A 26,841-nucleotide genomic window follows, 5' to 3' on the forward strand; every position below is an offset into this window, starting at 1 on the left:
ACAGTTCAGAGTTGAGGGGGAGGGGTTGGGGGGGGGGGGGGGGGGGGTAGGACTGTAGCATACAATTCATTTAAATCCACGTCCCACGGTGCCTGACGACACCCCACCCCACAGTCGGCTAGCTGCCACAGCAAAAAGCCCAACAAGAAGAAAGCCAGCGAGGACGTGCCCAAGGTCAGTGTTGTCGATGACATACTCATTCTCACACACAAACAATCACACCTTAAACACAAATGGCCAGAGTTACAAAAGTCTGAAGTACAGATGAACCGCAGGAGAGAATAGGAAAGGGGGGAAAAAAAAAAAAAAGAAGACAAAAAATAAAAAAGCTGCGTCTTCATCTACGCTTTTGCTTCACCCCCAGCTTCCTTTTCTCCGTTTTCAACCTCCATCGCATCTTCTCCGTTCTCCACGCTCTCACTCTTCCCCTTCTCTGCTTCTTTCTGTTCACGAGACACAAACCAGTTCAGCACACCTTCACTTTTTGCCAAACCTAAAATCGTGCTTATCACACCCTCTTGTGGCTGTTTTAGTAAACAGATCCATCACCTTTGAATCCCTCTCTGCAAATTTCTGGAACATGTTGGCATAGATGCGTTTGTCCTTCTCGTGCTGCTCCTTTATACGTTTCTGACAAAGTAGCACCTGGAAGAACATAAAGCAGACGTCACCCTGCTGTATTTCCAGATATGTTATGGGTACAACAACAACTAAAAGACTGGATATGCAGAACAGTTGTTTTATGACCAGTGACCTAAAAAAACAGCGTTTTCAATCCCAGAAGCACAGTCATATTTGTTCACCCATCCTGGTTTGTTACTAAATGAATCCAGTATAAACTTTCGTTTACACCATGAAAATAAATTAAACATTCACCTGTCTCATTTTGGATGGTAGTACAATAAAATTAGACACATTAACCAAACTGAATTGTAACTGCCATAACAGAGAGAGACAGATTTTTTTTAAAATTAAATATCATCTTAGATTGATTAAATTTCAACATTGAAAGCTGCTTGAATTACACATCAAAGGCACACTGTGTTATACCTGGTTCTTGGCAGCTTTGTTGGCAGGATACAGCTGAACCACTTTTTGGAAATCATCTCTCGCCTTCTCAAACTCGTTCATTCCAAACAGTGCCTCTCCCCTTCGGAATAACGCCTTTTCATTGGATGCATCCAACTCCATCGACTATAACATAATTAAATATAATTACATAAATATAATTAAATGTTTTCAGTATTTAAGCAAAAACCAAGACAAACCACTGATCACACACACACACGTGCTGCTTTAAGACAAAGAACAGTTACCAGATACCTTGTCACAGTGTTCCAGGGCTTTGTTTGGCTCCTGTAGTTTAAGGAAGCACATGGCCAAATTCAGGTGTGCAGCGAGCTGCAGTGCTTTCGCCTTCTTATCGTCCTCTTCTGACAAACCAGATTCATGTTCCAGCCATGACACAATCCTTTTGTACTGCACTGATGCATGCTTATATTTTCCCTCCTGAAGCATATAAACCATTGCATCACAAAACATCTTGAAATCCAAGACAGGATCACTTCTTAAATTTAAAACAAAAAACAAAACAAACCTTAAAATACTGTGTTCCCTTCTCTTTGACAATGCTGCTCTGCTCCAGCTTTTCTGAGGTGTTCATTTCCCATGATTCCTTAGCCTAAAATAGAAAGAACACATTTTCCTTTTTAGATGAAAATATTGTAAATGAGCATCTAAAGTGCTGCTGTGTTTGCCACACACTCCCACCTTACCTTCTCAAAAGCTGTTAGTTTAATCTTGTACTGCAATGTCGCTCCACCAGGAATGTTAAACTTTGCGTTTCCTGCATTCCCGAAACCATATCTAACAAATCAGACAAACATATCATTAGTCATGAGTAAAGGGCACAAAAATCACTGCTGGTGTGCAACTTAAAAACCATTTAAGTTAAGGTATTGGATACTGCAAAAAAAGAGATAATTCTGCAGCCATTTTCCTGTTTAATCACATTGCAAAGCTTAACCGTTATAGTTGATTATATTAGTCATTACTCATGCTGTCACTTAGCTTAAAACCAAAGACTGCACAACTATCCAGTTAAAAATTCATGTAGCTAATTCTTGCAGGAATTAATGTTTATTTACTGTTACAGCAGCATCTTTAAACTGTGGAAATATTCTGTAAAGAGATGCTTGAGAGCTGCAGAAAAAGCAGTTCAAGAGTCTAAAATTGGACTGACTTCATATGAACATAAAATGTCACCACTATGAAGTTAGTGGTAAGAATTTGCACATGTGAACATACTTAGGTTTAATTGTGAAGACCGCCTCCTCTCCCTGTTCCATAGCCATGATAGCCTTCTCGACTCCAGCTGGCAAACCGAAACTCTCACCATCTCCAATTTCAAACTTTAATTCCCTCTCGTCAAATACACTGTCATCGCAGGTCCCTATCACGGTTACTGAAGAAGACAGAAAATGTTCAGGTTAGTTCATGTCCCACTCAGTCTTGATTTCTTGGCAGACTGCCACGTTACAAAGTCAGCCATTTCTAAAGTGTCAGTGAAGTTCTTTTCCATCATTCGGTCTCATTTTTAGGAACCTTAAGAATTCCGTGTAATAGTACTTGTATGATTACAGACTCAGTTTCTTAAAGAAACCAAAACTGTCTTACAGTCATCTTTGAGCATTTACAGTCACACTGATGAGCTGGAGACCCGAGTAGACATTCCTGTTATACTTGTGTGCATATTCGGTGGGCTGAAATGTAAATTCTCCCCGAACTCCCAAAAAGTTGATTTTGTTCATCTAGACGTAGCGGTTTCAGTTGGAGAAACATTTCGTCACTCATCCATGTGAGCTCTTCAGTCTCAGCTGATTGCAGGTTTAACCACGCTTATAAACAGTACCTTTGCACAATGATTGAAAGTAGCCCACTGAGTGATCATTAATATGCAAAATGTCATGACCATTGATCAAAGACCATTGAATAATGGCCATAAGTACCATTCATAGAGAGTTGTGGAATGGCTGCAACCACAGCATTGTAACACAGTTGGTCCAAAGGGGGGGGAACAAAACAAAAGTGAATGCCACTCAAGCTCGCAGACTTGGAAAGTATAATCGAGGTTTTAATCAAGCCCAATACATCACCTGGACCATTGCTGAAAGTGGATATCTGCAGGTTTACCTTTGAATAGCTCTATATCGTAGTGGTTTAGACAGTGACTTGGCAAGTAAAATGCTGCTCGTTTAACTCCAGCTGGAGTCACAAATCGCCTAGAAGTGTAAAACTCACAAATCAAACATGCAAAGCTACTTGCTCTAGCGACCCCTTGTGACAAGGGCGCAGGAGAAAGTAGTTTCTTCGTTATGTCTGCAAGTCCACTCTTGGTGACAAAACCAATCGGTTACTGAATTATTATTCAGTGGGTTTGTTAAAACATAATAAGGGACATATAAGACCATAACCAAAGGCAACGCTGTTTGAAAAGATTATTATCCTCAATATGCTCTTACTTAAACACATTTAACCAGGGACTCTACTTTCCAAGGATGGAAATATAAAACATGAAATTAATTGTATCAAACACATTTCTGGATGAATTACCTTCAACAGCTGCTCCTTCATTAGGTTTAGAATATCCCTCTCCTTTAGTGATAATGCGTCGGATGATTCCTCCATCCTCTTCTTCCGTTATGTCTTCCCCTCTAAATTCAAACAGTTCCACCTATAAGCATGTAGACATGTGACAAAAAATGTATATCTTTTCATTAAAAAAAACAACAAAAAACAACAACTTTTTCAATATAATTTCCAAAGTTCCCAATTTTTTCCTCAAAAGATTAGTTCTTTTGGGGGCAGGGGGTGGGGGGAGCAGTCATTCAGGTTTGTATTTTTTTCCTTTTCTTTTACTGTAGTCTTTAAACAAAAGGTTACAACAGTTATCCTAAATGTATGAAAAGGTAACAACTGGTTTTATACAAAACAATAAAAACAGAAGGCTGTATAACAATTTTTAACACCATCAGAAGCAACAACTATAAGCACAGTGGAGATTCAAATTGTGAAACTGCTTATCATGATTTGCTTTTTTGCAAGTCTGGCCACAGAGATACCACTTAAAGAGATAAGCATTATCAGAAAAATTATTTAAGTTATCCTAAATGCTAAATTTAAGCATTTTATGATCCACAGCTGAAATTCACTGCAAAGATAACTGAGACAGACTGACTGAAATATGCAATGTGTAACCTGAACTGTAAAGGTAATTTATAAACTTGGAAGCAAAAAGATTGTAAAGTATTTTGTACTTGCTGAATTGAAGCCACTTCTCAATTTCTATCCTATCATGGGAGCCCAGATATATAGTATCTCAAACTACACAGTTAAAAGTACTTAATGGACAATGAAAACTGGCATCCTTACCTCAAAAACAAGAGTGGCACTGGGTGGTATCTTGGGTGGGCTGCCTGCAGAGCCATAGGCATACTCTGGCTTACAGATGAGCTGGCACAACTCTCCAATTTTCATTGTGGCTACACCGATGTCCCAAGCCTTTATTACTTGTCCTATGGGGGGGAAAGGTAGATTACATGGTAAATGGCCTGTATTTATATAGCACTTTACTAGTCCCTAACGACCCCAAAGCGCTTTACACATCCAGTCATCCACCCATTCACACACTGGTGATGGCAAGCTACATTGTAGCCACAGCCACCCTGGGGCGCACTGACAGAGGCGAGGCTGCCGAACACTGGCACACCCTTGTCTCAAGGGGCAGCAACCCCCTTTGTGGTTATGTGGGGTCATGTGGTTATGTGTTACCTTAAATGCATTCTGGTTCATTTCCTTTATTAAAAGGTCATTTTTTAAAACGTAGAGAAAATCCTGCACTGGTTGTGCAGCTATAACAAATATGAAACTAACCTTTGCCCAACTCAAAGGAAAACTTCTCTCCTCTGTCTCTACTGGAGTCAAAATGAGTCCCGTCCAGAAGTGTGCCCACATAATGTACAAACACTTTGTCGCCGGACATAGGCAGTTCTGTGCTTGTACCTTCCCTTTTGATCACCTGGAGAAAAAGGTAAGACGAGAATTTATCAAAGAACATCAGAAAGCAATTTCTTGAACATGCTTGTGATCGCTGCCTTGCACGCGCACCACGCACTTCGCTTAGTGAACGACTAAATTGCAAACTTGTTTATTATGAATGAAGGCCTATATATTTAAAGCCCTCAGTATGTGTTTAATTGTGGGATGAAATATAGAATGTGTCCATCAATAAAATGACAGTTGTTTCTTCAAGGCTCCAGATCCTTCTAGAAATGCATTGACAGCTAGTCTTGTTTCTGACATTCTGGTACTGAGTTAGTTCTCATAACTGTGACGCTGCATACCATTATAAGGTGTTCCTAGCATTAAAGTTAGCTTTCGTTGAATTTTTTTTTTTAAAAATCAGTGTATGCGACAGCATAGCTATCGATAGCTAACGTTAACCTAGCCGAACAGTAAACAAGCTGTCAGCTAACCACTCAGCTAGCTAGGTGCTGAGTACCAAATCAAGCACCATTTTTTACCTTTAAAACACCCCCATCTTTCTTTGGTGTGATGTCCTCTCCTTCCAGGGGGATTGTATGTTGTACTTCACTTGTTTGTTCCTCTGCAGTCATCGTCATGAAGCTGATCTGTCCCTTCTCTGCCTTGCACAACAATCCAAACTAACACTGGCTAATAGTGACGGTGGCTAAAGCCCCTACTACTCCTCAGATCAAGTGCTGCAAGCAACAACCTGATCAACGTTTACTAGCTGGCTTAACTTCCTCGAGAATACAGCACAACTACCAACTAGCAACAGAGGTCCTTTGCTATAGTTCACTAGTCACGCTGCTATCGGCTTATAATACGAGGTTTACGCAATGTTGCCTTCAATCCACGTTATCCTGCAATCTGGCATCTCACAGACGCTTAAAGAAGGGCAGAGAACTTTCCAGACAGTCTAGGAGGTACCGGGGGGGAGGGACCAGCGTAGGTGACGTTAAATATAGTTTAAAGGATCTACCTGGAAGGCGGCAGCAAATCCAACGAGCAATACTCATGCTTATTTTACGAATGTTTTAGGTCAGTACTCAAATTGCTAATATCAAGGCTATCTGACATTCTCTGTCATCAAACAGTGTTACAGTAAATGACAAAATCGTGGATAAATACACACAACCCCGTCCGGACAAACGTTACTGTACATTAAAACATGCACTCCTTCTCGTAGCTCGTTTCCTATTGGCCAGACTCTGTGACCACTTCTGTTTTTTGGCGCGGTTGTTGAATAGCCGGGAATTGACAACTAAAAACAGACATTATTTTACATGATATACACGGTAAGAAACGGCAGTCCTATTTTCTCAGATTTTGATTGACGTTCGATAAAAGATACGATTGTAAGGAGAAAGATTGCTAGCTAGCAGAACGCTTCACTTTAAAGATAGCTGAAAAGCTGTCGGTTTTAAATGTTAGCTGCTTGACGCAACGTATTGGTGAACAGGTAAGGTCTTTAGTTAATGAAGATTTAGTTATTGTAGTAAAATGAGCCCTGCCGAAAAAGGAATTTGTCGTCGATTGAAAAGGTGCTATAATCGGTTGTTTGTAGAGGCAAGTCAAAGGTCCATATCAGAAATGAAAAGTTGAAACTAACCTTTGCTTTTGTGTTTCCTTCCAGGAAGGTTTAGGAGCATGGAAAATAGTAGGGCACAGTTTCCATTTCCCTACCAGCCCTATAACATCCAGGAGGAGTTCATGCAAGCCCTGTACAGCGCACTTGACAAAGGCAAAGTTGGCATCTTTGAAAGTCCCACTGGAACGGTGTGTACTAATGCATGGGGAAAAGCATATCTGTGCAGAAGCTGTTGGACTTCATTAATAAGTGTTTTTGTCTATTTATGTCAATCTAGGGCAAGTCACTGAGTCTGATATGTGGAGCACTGAGCTGGCTCACAGATTATGAGGAGAGAAAGAGGCAGGAGGCAGCTGCTCTGTTGCAGGAAGGAGAAGCAGCTCTTTCCACTAATGCTGCTCAGTCCTCTGCAGTCAGTTCCTCAGCAGAGCTGGACTGGATCACTGACTTTGTACAAAAAAAAGCAGAACGTGATTTAGTGTCAAAGTTGAAGGTGAGGAAAACTTTGATGTGAAGTGTATGTGAAGTCTGAATTTTAACTTGCTCAACATTTGCTTATTGTTGATTGGTTTGGTGTCAGGAGGAAGAATTGAAGAGGAAGAAGAGAGAAGAACGGTTAGAAATGATCCGAAACAATGTCCAGCTAAAGTATGCGGTTAAGCGAAAGGTGAGCCATCATGCACATGAGCATTTAATGGAACTTTACTTGGATATTAAAATTATTCCAAGTCATTTAATACAAGTGAATGAAATGGTTTCGTCTGTTCATAGAGCTATGAAGAGGATGAGGCATTCAAGCTGCTTCAGCTCAGTAAGGAGGAGCAGGTCGAGGCAACAGGAGATCAAGAAGACGAGGAGCTGATCATTGCAGAATATGAGAGCGATGATGAATCAAAGATTAAGAGCAGGTGAGGAAGACTGATTGTTATAGTTTCATATTTTCTAATTAGTTTGAATTCATCTTGAGTTTTTGGTTACAGTTCAGTTTAGTCTTTGTTAGTTTCCAGAGTGGATTTGCTTGTTCGTTGGCGCAACTGTTGCAAAGCAGCAGTCCTAGTACATGTTATTGTCATTGGCTATTTTTCTTCTTCTTTGCCTGCTAACTAGTCTCGCACCATGTGTCATAGACAGAGTGTTCATATGCCAAAACGAGCAGCTCAGTTATGCATTGCGTGCTTCTATTTAGATTTTCAAAATTTTGTTTCTGAAATATTAAACTTTTCTCTGACAATACAGTCCCATTGATTTTGAATGGTGCACCAGTCCTCTCTCAGTATGCTAAAGGTTGCTAGTTCAAATACAACGTGGTACAATTTTCAATTTTTTTTATTTATTTTTTTTGTGTATCATACATCAGTTATCGTTATTTTGAGTTTATCTCTAGTTATATATTAATAAACTAAGTGAGGACATGAATTAATGGGTAAAATTAATAAATAATCCAAATGAGAGTCTGAAATTGACAAAGGATTTCTTTGCTTGCATCCTCAGATTCTTTGGAGCTGAAAAAGATGAGGATGATGAACTGGTTGAAGAACATGTTACTAAGGTATGAAATTTCACGTTGTAGCTGTAAGAGTTAAATGGGTTGGATGGAATTAATATATTTATAACAAGAACATTATTATAATTATGAGCATCGGACATTCTCCTGATGTGGAACTGTGTTCATATGCATATCTGTAGATTTACTACTGCAGCCGCACTCATTCCCAGTTGGCCCAGTTTGTCCACGAGGTACAAAAGAGCCCCTTTAGCAAGGACATCAGTGTGGTCACACTGGGTTCACGGCAGGTATGTACCCAGCAGTGACTGGAAAAAAATAAAAATCTTTTCTACTGTAGAAAAAAAATGTTTATACAGTCATTGGTACACACACACAGAAACACACAAATGGCATAATTGGTTGAGTACATAAACATCTTATCTCATTAAAGTAACACAAACAATATATGAACATAAGCTGGTAAATTTTTGCATGGATCTCTTCATCCTGTACACTTATTCATTCAATAGATGTGATTATACTTTTTTCTTGAAGTTGCTTTTGACTGTTTCTCCATGGTGCTTTTTTTGTCAGCTCGAGTACTTGAGAGATTTCCTTTAATTCCTCAAAGTAACTGACTGGTATAATTTGTCTCTATTATTATTATTTTTTGTCAGTAAAAGTACAGATTGTTCATAAAGCACGCCACCAAGTCTTTCTGTTTGTTTACCTACTGGCAGTTTTTCCTTCATAGACGAATTTTTACTGCTCCCACCCAAAGAGGTTTTAAGCATAGCTAAAGGAATCTCACCAACGTGCTTTGTTAACTAGGTTTTATTGGCCCCCACACCCTCTAGCAGATTATTACATGAAGGAACCTTTTAAAAAAACAAAAAACAAGCGCGTCCATGCTCACAGGTGTACACACGGGTGATCACACCCACAAACTACACCCTTTTTGGCTCCTACCTCAAAGCACACTGTGTTCTGTTGATCTTATGTGCTGCACAATAATGTTTAACATTTAGTATTTACTGTCATATTCCCATATATCATTGTGATGCTGTTTATTCTATTACTCTTGTTCTCTTCTGCTTGCTTTCTTTTTTCTTTCTCAGCAGGTGATCCAGGTGATTGATATATGCATTTTTTTTTCTCTGCCCATTCTGTTGGTTTTTGTCTTTTGCCCTTCTCCCCTGTCCCTCTTCTCAGCTGTTTCTCTTTCCCTCTTTCTTTCTCCCCTTCTTTCCCCCAGTCAAGTCTGTCCCGTATTTAGTAAGTGAAAATAAAATAAACAATAAAAGGTGAATCAAATGGACCATTACGGCAAGGCTGGGATGGTCAGTTTGGTAAAGTAAATCCGTTGGGCATCTTTCTTTGCCTTTAGACAACAATTCTGATGGCAAAAGAGCCAAACGGGACAGGCCAAAAAAAACAAAACAAAAAAAAACAACAACTAGGTTTTATTACACAGGTGTAATAACTAAATTTCGTTTATCAAATGGTCAGAAATAACAAATAAGTTAACAAAGGTTCATTGCCTTTGACATATGCAGACTCTTATGTGTGTAATCAGCCCGTTAGAGGCTTTTTCAAATGTAGGAAAAAACCTGATCTTGATTTTCAGAGGATAATAAAGCCAAGAAGACATTTGCAGAACAGGATATGATGGGGAACAGTTATGAAACAGTCTAATTCTGAAAGAGTCCTTTTAGATTCTGACAGAACTATCAAGTAGCACCTAACAACAGCCAGCGCTGGGAAGATTGGCCTGTTAAATCCTCTACATGATAGAAAAAATGGAGAAACAAATGCAAGATAAATGGTGTTATGTTCTCTTCTATAGCACATTGAACAATCTAGTTTGTGTCTATGTAGAAGGAGGGTATTTCCTTTATGAAATACACAGTATTCAAAGACGCTGTACTTGAGACTTTACTTGGGATTGCACACAAACTATTACATTTATTCAATCAATAAAACTGTGACTCTTGACACTGACATCTGACATTGTCCTGTTATAAAATTCTGCAGAATCTGTGCATCAATGAAGAAGTGCTGCAGCTGGGCAGCATCCAGCGCATAAATGACCGCTGCATGGAGATGCAGAAAAACAAGCACGGTGAGAGGCATTTTGTGGAAGAACTGCTCTTCTTCCAGAAATTATTTTAACCTCAGGCTTTATTGATTTTTCTCGAGAAAGCCTCTTTCATCTCTCCTTCCATTTTGTAGAGAAGCATCATCACGAAGAGGGTGTAAAACGTAAGCGAGGCCCAGCAAAGAGCGTGTGTCCTTATTATAAGGCTTCAGCACTGCAGCAGATGCGAGATGTAGTTCTGGGGGCTGTTCATGACATAGAGCAGCTTTTGAAGCTGGGCAGAGAAACACACTCGTGTCCTTATTACTCTACACGTCTCGCTATTCCCCCTGCACAGGTAACTGAGTCGCCAGTCGATTTGTCAACAAGAGCTACTTGGTTACTGTATTTCTCCCACAAGATCTGGTTTTCATTTAATGTCTTTGTGGTTTGTTTATGTTGGTGTAGCTGGTTGTGTTACCTTATCAAATGGTGCTTCATGAAGCTACAAGACGAGCAGCAGGTGTCCAGCTAAAGGGACAGGTACAATTATATGTCTGGTATTCTTCTTCCTCTCTTAAAAATATAGAAAAATAAGTGTTTAAAATATCTTGGCAGTATTAAGAAATATATTTTTTCTCTTTTCAATTGTAATATCTGAAAATAACGATACAAATATGACTGAGTGATAAAGGGATATTTAAAAAAAGTTGTTGGGGTATCTTTTACAGGTGTTGATCATAGATGAAGCTCATAACCTTAGTGACACTCTCTCCTGTATACACAGTGCAGAGCTCAGTGGAGCACAGGTGAATACATTATTCTATAACATGCACAAAATACAGATTTCTGAGACGATTCTTCCTTGTGATGTTCTAATGTTTCAATTTTCTGCAGCTTTGTTGTGCTCACTCCCAGCTCAGTCAGTATGCTGACCGCTATAAGTGAGTCTCAGAAAATTCGCTTATTCGGAAATTGATCGCAGTCTCTCCTTCTTTGTATTGATATTTTTGTTTCTTAAATGCCAGGAGCAGATTGAAGGCAAAGAACCTGATGTACATTAAGCAGATCCTGTTTGTGATTGAGGGACTTGTTCGGGTGCTGGGAGGTGAGTGTCTGCAACAAGCTTAGCGAGGGTAATAGCTGGACAGTAAAATCAAATTTTGCAATGCACCTCATTTTGATATTTGTTCCTATTTGTTCTTCCAGGTAAGGTGGGGCAGAGTCCACAGAGCCAGACTACACAACCAGGTCAGTCAATGATAAACACATAAAGTTATGGTCTAAAGTTTGCATGCACTCATCATGGTCATGAATATCAAGGTAATGTGAGGCTTTTAATGATTTCTTTGAGCTTTCCTTTTTCCAAGATGGAGTGATTGTATAGCATGCATCTTTAGTGTCTTTAAAAAATGAATTAGTTGTGCAAGTTTGAATTTATTTTGGAATTTCTCTAAGGAACACAGGGCCAAAAATTATACATGCATACTCAAATGTGTACATACTGTATAATCACTTAAAACTTTTAATAAGTAGTGGTGAAGGTTCTACGGTTTCTTTTAATTTAACAAAGCTAAAGTCCATAAACCTCTTGTTACTGATTATCATTGATTTACTGCCAGCAGGTCTGTGTCTGTATATTAACAGGAAACCAACCATTTTAAATGAACTGTACCAATTCTGCCAAGAGTCGTCAAATATTCAACCAGAGTTATACCAGAAGCTTGTTGATTGCTACCAAATCAACTGGTGAAGATGCAACTTGCTAAGGAACATTTAACATTTAACCGAAGGTCTTGCACAGTATCTTAGCCCTTCCTAGAACTGCGCTCTTCTGGACCACTGTTACCATCACCTTCCACATTTTCTCCAGCTCTTCTCTGAGCCCTTGGTATTTCTTAAGCTTCTCATGATCCTTCTTTCTGATGTTGCTGTCATTGGGAGCCGCTACATCTATCACTACGGATATCTTCTTCTGTTTGTCTATCACCACTATGTCCGGTTGTTAGTCACCACCATTTTGTCCGTCTGCATTTGGAAGTCCCACAGGATCTTAGCTCGGTCGTTCTCTACCACCCTACCTCGGGACTTCCAGGCCGTATTCGGCACAGGTGTTTCTGTACACTATGCCACCCACTTGGTTATGGCGTTCCATGTATGCCCTGCTTGTTAGCGTCTTACACCCTGCACCTGGGGTCTTGCCTGGTGTGAGATATATATCCCAAATAAATTCAAACTTGTGCACCCAAAGATGTATGCTGTATAATCATTCCATCCTCAAACGAGTGAATGACTTCTAATAAATTATTAAAAGCCCTAAATTACCATGACATTTACATATGATGAGTGTAAACTTCTGACCACAAACTGTAAACACGCAGTCATACATATCAAGGCACAAATCTGGTTTTTTTGTTCTTCTAGGAACAGAGATGCTCACCATCAATAACTTTCTCTTCAAGGCTCAGATTGACAATATAAATTTGTTTAAGGTAGTTGGTAATTCTATTAGGAATCACAATCATTTTAATTGCACACCTCATCGAAACTACAAGCTCTCATTGTCATTCTTGCTGTAGTTACAAAGATACTTTGAGAAGAGCATGATCAGCAGGAAGGTAAGTGTGATTTATCTCATACATACAAAGACGGTAAACGTCTGAGAGTTCACTTATGTAAAATTACATTTTTACCACCCTGGTTTTCTCTCTGCAGCTGGGGGGTTTTGTGGAGAAGTACGCAGGCTCAGGTGTGACTCTGCACACACACTGCAACAACAAGGAGAACCGGCGCACAGAAGGCTTAAACCGCTACCTTCAGACCCTACAGAGCAACCAGAACCCTGGAACAGGTCGGCTGTGTATTTTGTTACCCACAAAAATAATATTTAAATAATTTTCAGGACAAAATAATATTTCTGAGAATTGCATCATTATTGGAGGCATAGTGTATATACTGAAAGAACGCCTCACTGTACATAGTTTTTTTTTTTTAATCAGTCACAAAAGTACTTTTGAAGATCTAAGATGTTCTGAAAGTTTTTTACACTTGGCTTTTTGCACGATGTTGTATCAGAAAAGTGTAAAAAGAGACAATACAAGCAAATGCAATTAATCTCACATGATTTTTACCATATTTAGCTACTACCTAATTTCCATTTGTAGCCCCTCAGCAGAACAGAACTGTGAAATAAAAAAAAATTCATGTAATAATATTCAATGTAGTAGATACACAATGGATGATATATTCAAGCATAGATATAAATCACAAAGACACAAATAGTCCCTGCTTCAGGGGTTATACTACCATCACAATATCATATAAAGATTAGAGTTTTATAGAAATAATTATTCTGATTGTTTAACACTAATTTTTATCATCACATCTTCAGACTTTTGAGGAGCTTGTTCAATTCCTTGATGCTGTTAAATGAAAGGCAGATTGTGTAAAAGCTCTTTTTAGGTATTCTATACTAAGTTTTACAAATTATTTCAACAGTTCAGTACGAGAATCAATTTCTAAAACAAACTGCTGGCGGAGAAAGGCGGAGCACACTCTGGATTTGTCTCCAGTCTGAAATGAATCGAGTATATCACAATCAGAATTTTGTTGTGGTTTCTTAATTATAATGTTTATGGCTCATTTATAAAGTCCATCTATCCATCTTCTTCCGCTTACTGGGGGCAGCAGCCCAAGCAGAGAGGCCCAGACCTCCCTCTCCCCAGCCACCTCCTCCAGCTTGTCCGGGGGAACACCAAGGCGTTCCCAGGCCAGCCGAGAGATATAATCTCTCCAGCGTGTCCTGGGTCTGCCCCGGGGCCTCCTCATTTATAAAGTCACCTGATTACTTTAAGGTGGTCAGACTCACTTGAGACGAAGAAGAGCTAAAGTAGATGATAGCAGAAAGTTTCACAGTATTCAGATGCACACTCAGCTTTTGCAGTGAATCAGTTTCTAAAGCACAGAAATAATTACTGTTTTAATTCAGTGCATTAAAAATGTATAAGGATTTGTAAAACTGCACTTGAGTTGCACGGGTAGACATTTTTAAATGGAAAAATAAAAAAATATGTCTCTGATTCCAACATGCAAACAAACTGGAATCCAGCCCAACATAAAACATCAGGCTGAACAGTATTTCTCTGCTTTTAGTGAGTTTTACCAGCCAATATACCCGACTGGTATTGTTTTTAACCTTATGACTCTGAGTATATGTTATAAGGGAGCAAAAACTGCCACAAAGAGGCCTTTGAGTAGCTTGGCAGGCATGTCTCTCTGTCTGTGGACAGATTTTGTCAGTGCAATAATGTCATAACTGTGCGGGATGAAGTCATAATATGTGATGATACCTTATGGTTAGGTTATTGTTTTTCTTTTTGTTTGTTTTTGGGGGGGGTTTCAGCATTCTTAGAAATTTATTTTGTATTCTTGTTTTGTGTGCAGTTCCTGCAGCTGACCAGCAGGAGTCCGTAGAGATGGAAAAAGTCCTGTCTGCATCTCCAATGATGCAAGTGGAGGGTTTCTTCATGGCTCTCACTAACAGCAACACTGACGGCAGAGTGGTGGTGCACAAACAAGGTGCCGTTTTAAACACACAGCACAAAATAAAGAACAGTTATGACATCAACGCATTACAGTGTAAAGTACACCCTTTGCTTGTTTTACAGGGTCTTTGTCGGAGAGCAGCGTCAAGTTCCTTCTGTTGAATCCGGCAGTCCACTTTGCCCAGGTGCTGGAGGAGTGCAGAGCAGTCATCATTGCAGGAGGAACTATGCAGCCTGTGAGTTGTGTTAAATCCTCTAAAAATAAACTGAGCTCTTGCTGCGTATCTTTTATCTTTCCACTCTAAAGGATGTTATATGTAGGTTTCAGACTTCAAACAAGAGCTTCTGTTTTCTGCTGGGGTGGGAGAGGAGCGCATCACTGAGTTTTCCTGTGGTGAGTGGCCCATTTTATAACACAACAGTACTTTGTGGAGCTCCCCCTTTTGTGTTTTTATTATGCACTCTCGCTAAGTGACGAGATTATCAAGATTTCTGTTTGTGGGAAATTTTGATAAAGGGAATAATTAGACTGCTTGACAAAAGTGATGACAGACATTTAGATGGAGTTCTAATTTTCCAGTGAGGTTACCCAGACTGTTATAGGAATAAGTTCCTGAAGTCAGGTGATGTCACACGAAGGTGGTTGTCAGCACAATACGTTAACCCAGGCTTTCCCAATCTACCTACGAGCATGTTTACAAGAAGGTGGTGTCAGCTTATAGCCAATCACAGCAGAGAGACTAATTTTACAAAAGAACATAAAACTATACTATGTGGAAAATACAAAGAGGTTTCACATATAATAGAGTCTGAAAGGGACACAGCTGCTGCAGACAAATCAGTGGTGTCACTGTCTATAACAGGAAAAGTGGAATGTGAATCTGCTTACATATTAAGCACTTTGTTCAGCAACCTGGAAAAGATCTATTATATTAATAAAGTTTAAGTAGAAATAGGTGCCCTGTTTTAGGCTCACATATTAATGCTTAATAAAATGAAATAATTTAAATTGTTTGTAGCCGACAAGCAAAAAAGTTGTCTAAGAATATATATTTATTATTCATCATCATTATTTATGTCCATTAGGAAATAAACTAAATGTTTAGATTCTTTGAATCTAAACTATTCCCTCAGACTTTTGTCTGAGGGAATAGTGACTTTTTCTAGAGAAATAGCTGATCAGCATGCAGTGATTTATTTATTTATTATAATTTTTGATCTCTTACCTCAAACATGGTCTGCTCTGGAGCTGGTTAGATCTGCTGCACAAGTTACCATGGAGATGTCCCGCAGTACGTGGCAAACTGCCTTCATGATACTGAAAACTCAGGATTTACTCCGAAGTTACCTGGACAAGCACAAATCCTGCTTATCCCATCACGATAGTTATGTTATTTACTTATATTGTATTGTTACATTATTATTGTTCAGTTACAGACTTAGGGTAAGATCTACAGAAATAGCCTTTGTAATTTTTGAAGACTCCCAAAAATTGATGTGTTTAGATGGATGATTGTTTATAGGCAAAGCAGAGGAGGAAATACAAGACATCTCATGAACTAAACCATAAATTAATCCACTGTACACAAACTTTAGCCCAACCTATAACAAGTTAAGTTTTGTGCTCTGTGACTCATTTTGTGACATTTGAACATGATCTTAATTCACAACACATGCAAGCCTTAGTGGTAGTGGTTGTGCATAGGTTGACTGAAGTGTATTAGTGCACGAAAATAACATAAGAATATTAGTTTGCATTAATGCATTTAACATGATAAATAACAGAAATTTTGCCCTCTAGGTCACGTAATTCCTCCGGAGAACATCCTTCCCCTCGTGTTGTGTAGTGGCCCGTCTGGTCAGGAGCTCGAGTTCACTTTCCAAAACAGAGACACGCCTCGAATGGTAACTCACACATGCAGAATACTGAATGAAGTTTGCGTTGTTATTCATTGGTTACAGTGGTGTCATTTGACTGATGCACATTTGTTTGTTTGCAGATGGATGAGACCGGGCGCATTCTCTCCAACATTTGCAACGTGGTTCCCGGGGGCGTGGTGTGCTTCTTCCCTTCTTACGACTACTCGAAGAGGATCATTTCTCACTGGGAGGCCAGCGGTACACTTACTCGATTGGCTAATAAGAAGAAGGTACATTAGCTTTATATATTACTGGAAACTACTTAGTAAATACTCAAGTCACTAAAAAGAGTCAAAAGACATCTTGTCCTATAGTCTCTTAATTATCTAATCACACCTCTTCAGATCTTTCAGGAGCCAAAGAAGGCCAACCAGGTAGAGCAGGTGCTGAATGAGTTTTCCCGTTGTATCCAGGTAAAACTGCACTCTTGACACAACCGATCTCATAACTAAACTGATGATCATTAGGATTGTGTTTTACCACTGCCAAGCAATGATTGTCTTTTTTACTTTAGAGGTGTTCTGCGGACTGCAGTGGACTCACAGGAGCATTGTTGTTCTCTGTGGTTGGGGGAAAGATGAGTGAGGGAATCAATTTCTCCGATGATTTGGGCAGGTAATTGAAGGGCGCCGAACAAGCAGTTGTACACCGTTTTAAAGCAGGGAAAGTCAAAGTCATTTTACATCATGGGCCACATTCAGCCCATTTTGATCTCAAGTGGGCTGGACCATTGAAACTGGCCTTTCAGTCAGTGAAAAGAACTACACTTTTAGCTGAGATGTGTTAATATAAGAAAAAGACAGAATTATTTCCATTACCCAGACTGTGCTGTAATTATAAAACATGAAGTTTCTGTTCTCATAAAAACTTTCCTATTTTTTTTTATTTTATTTTATTTAAAAAAAAAAGAAATTTCTAGCTGATAGTGGGGAAAAAAACAAGAACTTTTATGTCATTTAATTGTTTGTCTATTACTTAATTACTTCAATGTAGTTTGAATGGCCATGGGGGGAGGTCTTTATCAGCAAGAGAAGCAGGAAAATGTATTAAAATACAGTTAAAATATAAAATGTATTCCCTCCTTCACATTTTCTAAAACCGTGCAGTGAGCCAGATTGGAGTTTGGCCACTGGGTCTTAAATTTGAAACCCCTGGTTTAAAGTATATCACACTAATCAGTGTGGGTTTGTGCTTTTGATAACAGGTGTGTAGTGATGGTGGGAATGCCCTATCCAAACATCAAGTCCCCAGAGCTGCAAGAAAAGATGTCATATCTGGACAAACACCTGGTGAGACTCTTTACCAGCAGCTTCTACTGTGACTTCATTGTAAATAGAAGATTAGAGGGAAGGCGACATGCAGCTTAGTATCAAATCTCATCTTTTTTTTCTATTTCAGCCTCACAGTCAGGGGAGGAGTCCAGGACAAGCTCTAATAGAAAACATCTGCATGAAGGCTGTCAATCAGTCTATAGGTACAGATAATGAAGTCATATTAATACATATCAATATCAAAATACAGTTTTATTAACTTGTGCGTGATATCCTCTGTTCAAAGGAAGAGCTATTCGTCATCGGGGCGATTATTCCTCCGTTGTGCTGTGTGACAGGCGTTACTCCCGGCCTGCTACGCTCTCTAAACTTCCCACATGGATTAAAGATCGCACTACCACGCACACGACGTTTGGGCCTGCTTTTGCTGCCTTACGAAAGGTGAGGAACATTACAGGGAGTGCAGAATTATTAGGCAAGTTGTATTTTTGAGGAATAATTTTATTATTGAACAACAACCATGTTCTCAATGAACCCAAAAAACTCATTAATATCAAATCTGAATGTTTCTGGAAGTAGTTTTTAGTTTGTTTTTAGTTTGAGCTATTTTAGGGGGATATCTGTGCGTGCAGGTGACTATTACTGTGCATAATTATTAGGCAACTTAACAAAAAACATATATACCCATTTCAATTAGTTATTTTTACCAGTGAAACCAATATAACATCTCCACATTCACAAATATACATTTCTGACATTCAAAAACAAAACAAAAACAAAGCAGCGACCAATATAGCCACCTTTCTTTGCAAGGACACTCAAAAGCCTGCCATCCATGGATTCTGTCAGTGTTTTGATCTGTTCACCATCAACATTGCGTGCAGCAGCAACCACAGCCTCCCAGACACTGTTCAGAGAGGTGTACTGTTTTCCCTCCTTGTAAATCTCACATTTGATGATGGACCACAGGTTCTCAATGGGGTTCAGATCAGGTGAACAAGGTGGCCATGTCATTAGTTTTTCTTCTTTTATACCCTTTCTTGCCAGCCACGCTGTGGAGTACTTGGATGCGTGTGATGGAGCATTGTCCTGCATGAAAATCATTTTTTTCTTGAAGGATGCAGACTTCTTCCTGTACCACTGCTTGAAGAAGGTGTCTTCCAGAAACTGGCAGTAGGACTGGGAGTTGAGCTTGACTCCATCCTCAACCCGAAAAGGCTCCACAAGCTCATCTTTGATGATACCAGCCCAAACCAGTACTCCACCTCCACCTTGCTGGCGTCTGAGTCGGACTGGAGCTCTCTGCCCTTTACCAATCCAGCCACGGGCCCATCCATCTGGCCCATCAAGACTCACTCTCATTTCATCAGTCCATAAAACCTTAGAAAAACCAGTCTTGACGTTTCAGCTTGTGTGTCTTGTTCAGTGGTGGTCGTCTTTCAGCCTTTCTTACCTTGGCCATGTCTCTGAGTATTGCACACCTTGTGCTTTTGGGCACTCCAGTGATGTTGCAGCTCTGAAATATGGCCAAACTGGTGGCAAGTGGCATCTTGGCAGCTGCACGCTTGACTTTTCTCAGTTCATGGGCAGTTATTTTGCGCCTTGGTTTTTCCACACGCTTCTTGCGACCCTGTTGACTATTTTGAATGAAACGCTTGATTGTTCGATGATCACGCTTCAGAAGCTTTGCAATTTTGAGACTGCTGCATCCCTCTGCAAGATATCTCACTATTTTTGACTTTTCTGAGCCTGTCAAGTCCTTCTTTTGACCCATTTTGCCAAAGGAAAGGACGTTGCCTAATAATTATGCACACCTGATATAGGGTGTTGATGTCATTAGACCACACCCCTTCTCATTACAGAGATGCACATAATATGCTTAATTGGTAGTAGGCTTTCGAGCCTATACAGCTTGGAGTAAGACAACATGCATGAAGAGGATGATGTGGACAAAATACTCATTTGCCTAATAATTCTGCGCTCCCTGTATTGTTAAAAACGTCCCCTTCATGATTGACATTTTAAATTTTCATATTGTGTCTGTATGTTCTTCTTTCCTAGTTCTTCCTGGAAAAGAAGCAGAAAAAAGCATAGTTCCTCTCCCAAAGGACCCAACTAACATCTCCCTAATATTCACGGAGACTTGTGTTAGGATGATAAGAAAATGATGTGAAACTGCAAGAGGGGAGGGGGGGGAAGAGACACAAAGTTCAATATCACACCACAGGCTTTTGAACATCTTGCACCCTTGTGAGTGCTGCTGGTTAAAAAAAAAAAAATCAGTCAGGCAGTTTTTCAGTTTTCATATTTATTATATATTTCATTTTTTGTACACTCTCTACATCTCGTTTTATTTAATGGTTGGAGAATGATGAATTTGATGGCACGATGCAAACAAAGGCTAACGGGGCAATTAACACTTCTAGTCAGGGTTATCCGTCTGAATCTCATAAAAGAAAATAACTTCTCCTCTATTTTTAAGTTTGGCTTGTTAAAAACTACTTACTGAACAGCTACCACACATATCAGGCACAGCGCTGGCATAGCAAATACATGTGACTGATTTACTCCTGAAGTTTGAAATATTCGTAGAATTCAAAGCAATGTGTTATGTAATGCAAAGCCTGCAGATCCGTTCCATCATCATCGTTTAACATGTTCTGCTTAAATTAAACATCAGTAAATTGTTTGATCATTTGCATTTTCCTTTTTTTTTTTTTTTTTTAATAGTATTTCTGTGTTAGAAGGAAATTAAATCATTTTAAATAACTGTATCAAAGGGCATCGAATGTGGTGTTTGTCCATTACGCTTCCCAGTCGTCATCGTCTGTTGTCGCTGTATGTGGGGCAGGAAGTGGAGGGATGACATCTGACATCCTCGCAAATGCCCCAGAAGGACCGGCCGGAGCATCACCTGACTCTCCACCAGCTGGACCCTTACCAGATATTCCTGAACAGAGGATAGAAGACATTATGCAAATTCAATCACTAATATCAGTATTTTCAATTTCATTTGACATAAAACGGGCCTCTAACCTTTTCGTCGCATAGCAAGTTTGTTGAAGAGATCAGACATAAAGTCTCCACCACCGGCGGCCGCTCCCACTGCTATTTTAGAAGGAAAAAAAAGAGTAAATAAATAATCATGCTACCAGTATTTTTTTTAAATTTGCAATTGGAAGAGATTATGGTCTCACTAATTCCCCAGTGCTGCACTTCAAAGTGAAGCATATAATTACAAGACTTTTTTTTTCTTAATCTAGTTATTCAGTCAAGGCAGTTCTCTTGAAAAAAGAAAGAAATGTAAGGTCATGACCTGGCGAGAAAATGAAAGGGCCAGAGATATGCTGTCTAATATTAGGTAAAACAGTTTTTAAGTACAATCGTTGGTTGGTATGAAACTGAAGTCACACAGTTAAGCATATGTGATAGTCAAAAACGATCTCATCTTAACATTCAGTGTGAAATACTGTATAAACTCCTGGTTGAATACTAATTAGGGGCTGGTCACGCTCCACTTTGCCTGGATGACTGCCGTGTGCTCATTAATAAAACATGGGCAGAACCACATCCACGCTCAAACCATCTGACACCTTGTTCTTGCTCCTTTTGTTTCTTCTTCTCCAGCTTGCGTTCCTTAACGTTGCGTAACTTGGCTTTGCCGATGCCCCCGGCGTTGCGGATAGACTCCAGCAGGCTGGCACGGCCATCTGACGGCTGGACCACCTCGCTGGGTGCACCCGACACAGGACCTGTATTTAGAGGAGCCAGTGAGTCAGTGTGGTCTGGGTTTACATCACTGAGGTCAATCTAATTTATGAGGACAAACATCATTTAGTCCGTGTGTGCGTGTGCATAACTGAGGGAACAGGCTTTAAGACACTGTCAGGTTCGCTCCAAGTCAGCAGTGTAGAGCCTGTACGAGACTACTGACGTGCATAAATGTGACAAACCTGAACTTGGCACTTGGGAAACTTCTGCGGAGCTGTCTGCAGGAGGGGGTGGTGGAGGTGGCGGAGGAGGAGCTGACGCCGGAGCTGCGGGAGGGAGGGAAGGCTCCGGAGGAGGGGGCGGGGGAGGTGGCGGAGGTGGTGTGCCATCAAGCTGGAGCTGAGTTCCTGAAACAAGCAGATGAAATACTGTATAACACTGGAAGAAAATTTGATCTATTTATGTAGCATCTTTTCAGATATCACAAAAAGCTTCACAGTAAAAGACAAATGGGCACAAAATGATTGAGGTTCACAACATAAGACATCTACCTGGTGCACTGCTCTCCTCAGAGAAGCAGGGCAGCTCGGGGATGTTGTGTGTGGGTCCCGAGGGGGCAAATCCAGGTCCGAGGTCTGCGCTGTAAGACAGGTCGTCTGCAATACCTGGCAGGTCTGGCAGGTAGGACGGCACATCTATCTCAGGCACTTGACCCAGGTCTGGCACATAGAAATAACTCTCTGCTATCTGTTAAGAGAAAAAGAAAACCATGATTAAGTTTTAACAGATCTGATCCTTCACAGAAAAAAAAAGGAAAAGTCAGAAGGTACCTGTCTCTCCAGTTGCTCTCTCTTTGTAATGGACAGAGGAGCATCGAATGGTTTATCTTCTTTTTCCGTCTCTAGTGTTGTGTGCGTTTTTGTCACTGCTCCCGCCAAAGGATCAAGAAACACATATTTCTTATATCTTTAAAAAAATAAGACACAAATTAAAACATACGAGAGAACATTGAAATCAGTCAGTGTTTACAATAAACATCTGTGTCTGTGCTGGCGTGTGCAGACTCACAGATTTTCTGTGGTATTAAAGAGCAAAAGAGAGCTGACAGATGAGATGTTACGCGGCAGACTGCCCAATCCTTCTTCTGTCTCATCCTCAGTCTTCTTCTTATTTCTCACGCACACAGGGAAATACATTAACTTCTCCTGAAAGGAAGAAAGCAGGACTTGGAGTGAGAAGGAGATCAAGAAAATGTTAACGAAATCTTTAGCAACGCATATCGTAAATGTCATCAAAGTGCTCCTGCGCATAGATGCACACAAACTACAACACCAAGTTATATGTTAGGGGGTATTGCTTCTATTGAGGGGGGTACTGAATAATGCATTTCTGCATCAGAGACAAATGCCAGCTCTATTTTCTTTTTTGTTCCCTTCCCAAGCCGACAAATACACACAGATACACAAACACGTGCAAGCACAGGCAGGAAAAAATATTATTTTTATATTTTTTCCTGTTAAGTTTTCTGTAACGGTGAAGGAAAAACAGTGGTGTTTGCTATAAATAATGAAGGAACTTGTGCTGAGCAGAGCACGTACACACAAGAACCACTTGGGGGAAAAAAAACACATCTCTTGTCACTGTGCGGTGACACAAATACAGCTGGGTTCTGATATCCCATTTACATACATCACATACAGTATGTGACAACTTCAACTGTGACTCATGTGTAGTTAAATCTACAGAAAAGAAGGGACATGCCTGTTGCGGCTTTCGATACATGATTGACAAGCTGCATTTTTCTACAAGTCTATGTTGTTTTCACCTCCATTTTACCTCCTAAATAAGTACTAAATTGCAAGTAAAAGCAACAGAGTGCACATACAATTGGCTGCTGTGTACTACTTTGCAGTATTTTTTAAACAGACAACATAACCTACTTGGCCTGAAAATGTTTACTTAGCAAAACAGGAAATACGCAGGCCGAGTGGAGATTTATGCATAAACATGTTTCACAAGGTTTACAGGGCATTCACATCCAGTCAAGCATTCACTTGAAATATCAAAGTTTTAAATCAGGTCAAAATAAAATGTGTGTAATTTAAGGTATTACCCACATCACTATGGATATATCCAAGACCAAGACTCCTGCAAATGCTCTAAAGCTTTAAAGTGGTTTGCCCAGCAGTCTGCATAAATATGACCAGTGTGCGCAGAGTCCCCATGCCCTCATTTGACTAGAACGTGAGGTGTGGATAAAAGCTATGTAAATAAAGTTAACCGTGTCCATATTCCTGTTTTCTACCTGCTGTTTTAGCAGCATGAGCTGAACAAAGAAGCAGCAACACTAACTAGTCAGCAAACTCTTTTAAGACATCAGCTTTGCGAAAATAAAATATGCAATGTGGCTCTTAGCAAGTCACAGTCATCATTTTCATAATTTTGAAAATTGCTTTTCAAAACCTTTGCTCTTTTCCCCCCCAACATTTTAATGTGTTGATCTCACCTGCAAAGCCTTTTCATCAAAGGGTCGCAGTTTATTCTGTATTCTGTGTCGGGGCCGTGTTTGTGAAGAGGGGTCTGTAGCTCCAGCGAAGATAGACAAGTAGTCCTGAAGTTGATCTGGGGCTGGGTACTTGGCACTGGAGAAAACCTATATGCACATAAAATAACATTTTTACTCTTTTTTTCTCCTATATTCTGTATCAGAACTTAAAAAGCTGCCTTCTAGGGTGAAGATTCAGTGTTACCTTGGTGGCTTTCTTGCTGCCTTTAATCTTGTCGACACGGGCCTGAGCTAGTCTGATCCGGTCAGTGATGCTCTTGAGCTGGTGACGGTTTTTCTCGACACTGTCTGACACCCTGCAAGCAACAACAACTGAATATGGGCATATGCACATCTACACACAAAGGATAACCGTATGTCAAGGATACTGCACAATCCAGTTCTTTATTATATATCCTGCAGAGTCCCGAAACCCCCCAAAAGGAACTGAAGACTCCTACAATTCATTGAGATTATGTATAAGTATCAAATGCCACTCTCATGTTTTATCAGTGATCTACTTATAAAAAGCTCATGTTTCAAAAGTTTACATGGCCAAAACTGTTCTGTTCATAAATGTTATTGTTTCCATGCTGTCACAGGCAACACCTCCTCTGTTTTCAGGGTGCCAGACAGGACCATCTGTCCTCAAGCAGCTGCTGTTTGTTAACGGTGCAATCTATTAAATATGACAAAGCTTTTTGGCCCATGAGCAAACTTGCAACAGCTGCTGTTATATCTGCTACCAATTCATTTTGTGCGTTATTAAAACCTGTTCTTTTGTTGTTAAACACTCTTTGCTACCTAGCCTGAGCAAATGCAGAGATCACTACTGTTGAGTTTTTTTAAAAACTCTGTAGCTTTAAAACTTTTTGCTATTTTGAAAATCTGATAAGCTAAAATTGATCAAAGTAACCTTTAAATAAATGACACTAAAAATGAAACAATCCCTGAAACAGGCTCTGGAATAACATCTGGCTCACTCCTACCCTGAATAAAATGTAGTGGTATAAACTGAAGGAATAAAACAATATCAATAATAATGAATTTGTATAATACATTGTATTACTACAATGTAACCACAAACAACAATGTAATTTCCCTATTAATTTCATATTCATCCCGTATTTGCAACCATGAAAATGTAAACAAAGAAAAAGACTGCAGACCCAGTGATTCAGTTTACAACCAAGAGTCAAACACTGCGAGACCAACCTGGAAACTGTAAACTGTGTGTGTGTGTGTGTGTGTGTGTGTGTGTGTGTGTGTGTGTGTGTGTGTGTGTGTGTGTGTGTGGTGGGCTTGCCTTCTGAAGATGTCTGTAGAAATGTTCTCCAAGTACATCAGTGCGTCTGCTATCTGATGAACAGCCTCCTCCCTCCTCAGGTCGGGCTGGATGAGAGGCACAGAGTACACCTGGCCCTCCAGGCAGTGCTTCTGTGTCATCCTGCAAAGCAAGAGAGCAACAAAGTTGAATCAAACTGTACCACTGTGTTGTAATGGCATATTCTCATAGTAAGGATTGCATTCCTGACAAACAATATTGTTAAAAATACCATGCTGAGTATCAAATTTATGAGGGCTTATGTCATATGGCAATCTCTCTCGCTGTCTCTGACTGACACACACACACACACACACACACACACACACACACACACACACTTCACGTCTGACTCTCACATGACGGCGCAGGAATATTATATCATTTCTTTAACCACAGCACTATGTGGACTCTTTTTATCGTCTTCAGCTGGTCAGAATTTTCTAAAAGCTAATAGCTCGAACGGTAAATAAATCTGCACCCAAATTGCTGAAGATATTATATTTCAAACAGCTGATCTCCGTAATGAAATAACCCGACATCTGACACCTCTTAATTCTAAATGCAGAATATCCGTGAGCATAGCCATACCCGTTTAAAGACTTGTTTTACTAGAAAGACAGTCTCACCTGACCATGAGTGTTGTTTACGACCACAAAAACAGTATAATGGAAAAAAAAATGTGTCGACGATAGCCACTCGTTTAGCAAAACAACAGTTTCGCACTTCCGCATCCGTGTAGCACGTGACGACTCAGCAATTATTGTGTTGCTTTCAGGAACACTCGGAAATCTCTCGTTTAGTGCAGCCTACGCTTGAACTACGTCAGTAAACCGGAATGTGTAGGCTTTCCTGCAGAATTCTAGAAAGAATTCTGGACGATTCTAGCACCAGTTTTTTACAGAACGTTGTTGGAAATCAAAGAAAAGGGCAGACTTCCATCAAATATGAATTCTGCAAACATTAATCTCCTGCTAAAACCAGGCAAAGACCCTGTATATCCCTCAAGCTATCGTCCTATATCCCTTATAAATGTAGACCTTAAAATAATCTGCAAAACTCTCTCAAAGAGATTAGAGAAAATAACCCCCCTCTTAATTCATCCTGACCAAACTGGTTTCATAAAAGGTAGGCACTCATCAACAAATACACGTAGATTACTTAATTTGATGGACTACTTATACAGTAAAAACCTTGAAACGACAATATTTTCTTTAGATGCAGAAAAAGCATTTGACAGAGTAAATTGGAAATTTCTATTTGCAACTTTACACAAATTTGGTTTTGGAA

The 26,841-nt window shown here is 39.8% G+C and overlaps 3 protein-coding genes across 6 annotated transcripts; 1 reads left to right on the forward strand and 2 right to left on the reverse strand.

Annotated features, from left to right (window-relative positions):
- Window positions 1–341: 341 nt before the first annotated feature.
- Window positions 342–2,354, reverse strand: fkbp4 (FKBP prolyl isomerase 4). Its single transcript, XM_085281373.1, has 7 exons — window positions 2,308–2,354; window positions 1,776–1,866; window positions 1,598–1,681; window positions 1,324–1,509; window positions 1,051–1,194; window positions 550–645; window positions 342–443 (listed from the first exon to the last, which is right to left on the reverse strand). The coding sequence occupies exons 1-7, from the start codon at window positions 2,352–2,354 to the stop codon at window positions 342–344; spliced, it is 750 nt and encodes a 249-aa protein (XP_085137499.1).
- Window positions 2,331–20,268, forward strand: ddx11 (DEAD/H (Asp-Glu-Ala-Asp/His) box helicase 11). Of its 4 annotated transcripts, none has more exons than XM_085282059.1 (28): window positions 2,331–2,488; window positions 6,719–6,861; window positions 6,951–7,166; window positions 7,254–7,340; window positions 7,445–7,581; window positions 8,165–8,222; window positions 8,360–8,467; window positions 10,194–10,281; window positions 10,392–10,594; window positions 10,705–10,779; window positions 10,968–11,045; window positions 11,134–11,180; window positions 11,265–11,344; window positions 11,446–11,487; window positions 12,661–12,728; window positions 12,816–12,854; window positions 12,952–13,087; window positions 14,680–14,814; window positions 14,904–15,016; window positions 15,102–15,174; window positions 16,582–16,685; window positions 16,781–16,930; window positions 17,045–17,113; window positions 17,215–17,315; window positions 17,905–17,989; window positions 18,099–18,174; window positions 18,258–18,412; window positions 20,033–20,268. In XM_085282059.1, the coding sequence occupies exons 1-28, from the start codon at window positions 2,353–2,355 to the stop codon at window positions 20,063–20,065; spliced, it is 2,835 nt and encodes a 944-aa protein (XP_085138185.1). In that variant the 5' UTR covers window positions 2,331–2,352; the 3' UTR covers window positions 20,066–20,268. The 4 variants fall into 4 exon arrangements, with proteins under 4 accessions (XP_085138185.1, XP_085138188.1, XP_085138186.1 ...); XM_085282062.1 differs by lacking the exon at window positions 2,331–2,488 and adding an exon at window positions 6,065–6,123; XM_085282060.1 differs by lacking the exon at window positions 2,331–2,488 and adding an exon at window positions 6,296–6,380.
- On the reverse strand, window positions 20,263–26,319 carry washc1 (WASH complex subunit 1). The gene is made up of 11 exons (XM_085282063.1): window positions 26,181–26,319; window positions 25,534–25,674; window positions 24,433–24,544; window positions 24,189–24,335; window positions 22,751–22,887; window positions 22,513–22,648; window positions 22,234–22,429; window positions 21,925–22,089; window positions 21,565–21,723; window positions 21,008–21,079; window positions 20,263–20,921 (listed from the first exon to the last, which is right to left on the reverse strand). The coding sequence occupies exons 1-11, from the start codon at window positions 26,186–26,188 to the stop codon at window positions 20,776–20,778; spliced, it is 1,419 nt and encodes a 472-aa protein (XP_085138189.1). The 5' UTR covers window positions 26,189–26,319; the 3' UTR covers window positions 20,263–20,775.
- Window positions 26,320–26,841: the final 522 nt, after the last annotated feature.

The sequence above is a fragment of the Mchenga conophoros genome, linkage group LG7 (genome assembly GCF_057382185.1).
Source record: "Mchenga conophoros isolate Kocher_MC1m ecotype Shallow Benthic linkage group LG7, M_conophoros_male_GT1.1, whole genome shotgun sequence".
In the NCBI taxonomy this organism is placed as follows: Eukaryota; Metazoa; Chordata; class Actinopteri; order Cichliformes; family Cichlidae; genus Mchenga; species Mchenga conophoros.

Excerpts from the sequence above, each read along its gene's own strand:
- ddx11 (XM_085282059.1), top strand. The coding sequence starts at position 2,353 with ATGATAGCCTTCTCGACTCCAGCTGGCAAACCGAAACTCTCACCATCT. Across the intron at positions 10,282-10,391 it reads GATGCAGAAAAACAAGCACG|AGAAGCATCATCACGAAGAG; the intron begins GTGAGAGGCATT and ends TCCATTTTGTAG. Across the intron at positions 11,488-12,660 it reads GAGCCAGACTACACAACCAG|GAACAGAGATGCTCACCATC; the intron begins GTCAGTCAATGA and ends TTGTTCTTCTAG.
- fkbp4 (XM_085281373.1), bottom strand. The coding sequence starts at position 2,354 with ATGGCTATGGAACAGGGAGAGGAGGCGGTCTTCACAATTAAACCTAA. Across the intron at positions 1,510-1,597 it reads AGGGAACACAGTATTTTAAG|GAGGGAAAATATAAGCATGC; the intron begins GTTTGTTTTGTT and ends TATATGCTTCAG. Across the intron at positions 444-549 it reads TTGCAGAGAGGGATTCAAAG|AAAGAAGCAGAGAAGGGGAA; the intron begins GTGATGGATCTG and ends TCTCGTGAACAG.
- washc1 (XM_085282063.1), bottom strand. Across the intron at positions 24,545-25,533 it reads TCTACAGACATCTTCAGAAG|GGTGTCAGACAGTGTCGAGA; the intron begins GCAAGCCCACCA and ends TGTTGCTTGCAG. Across the intron at positions 21,724-21,924 it reads TTCCCAAGTGCCAAGTTCAG|GTCCTGTGTCGGGTGCACCC; the intron begins GTTTGTCACATT and ends CTCTAAATACAG.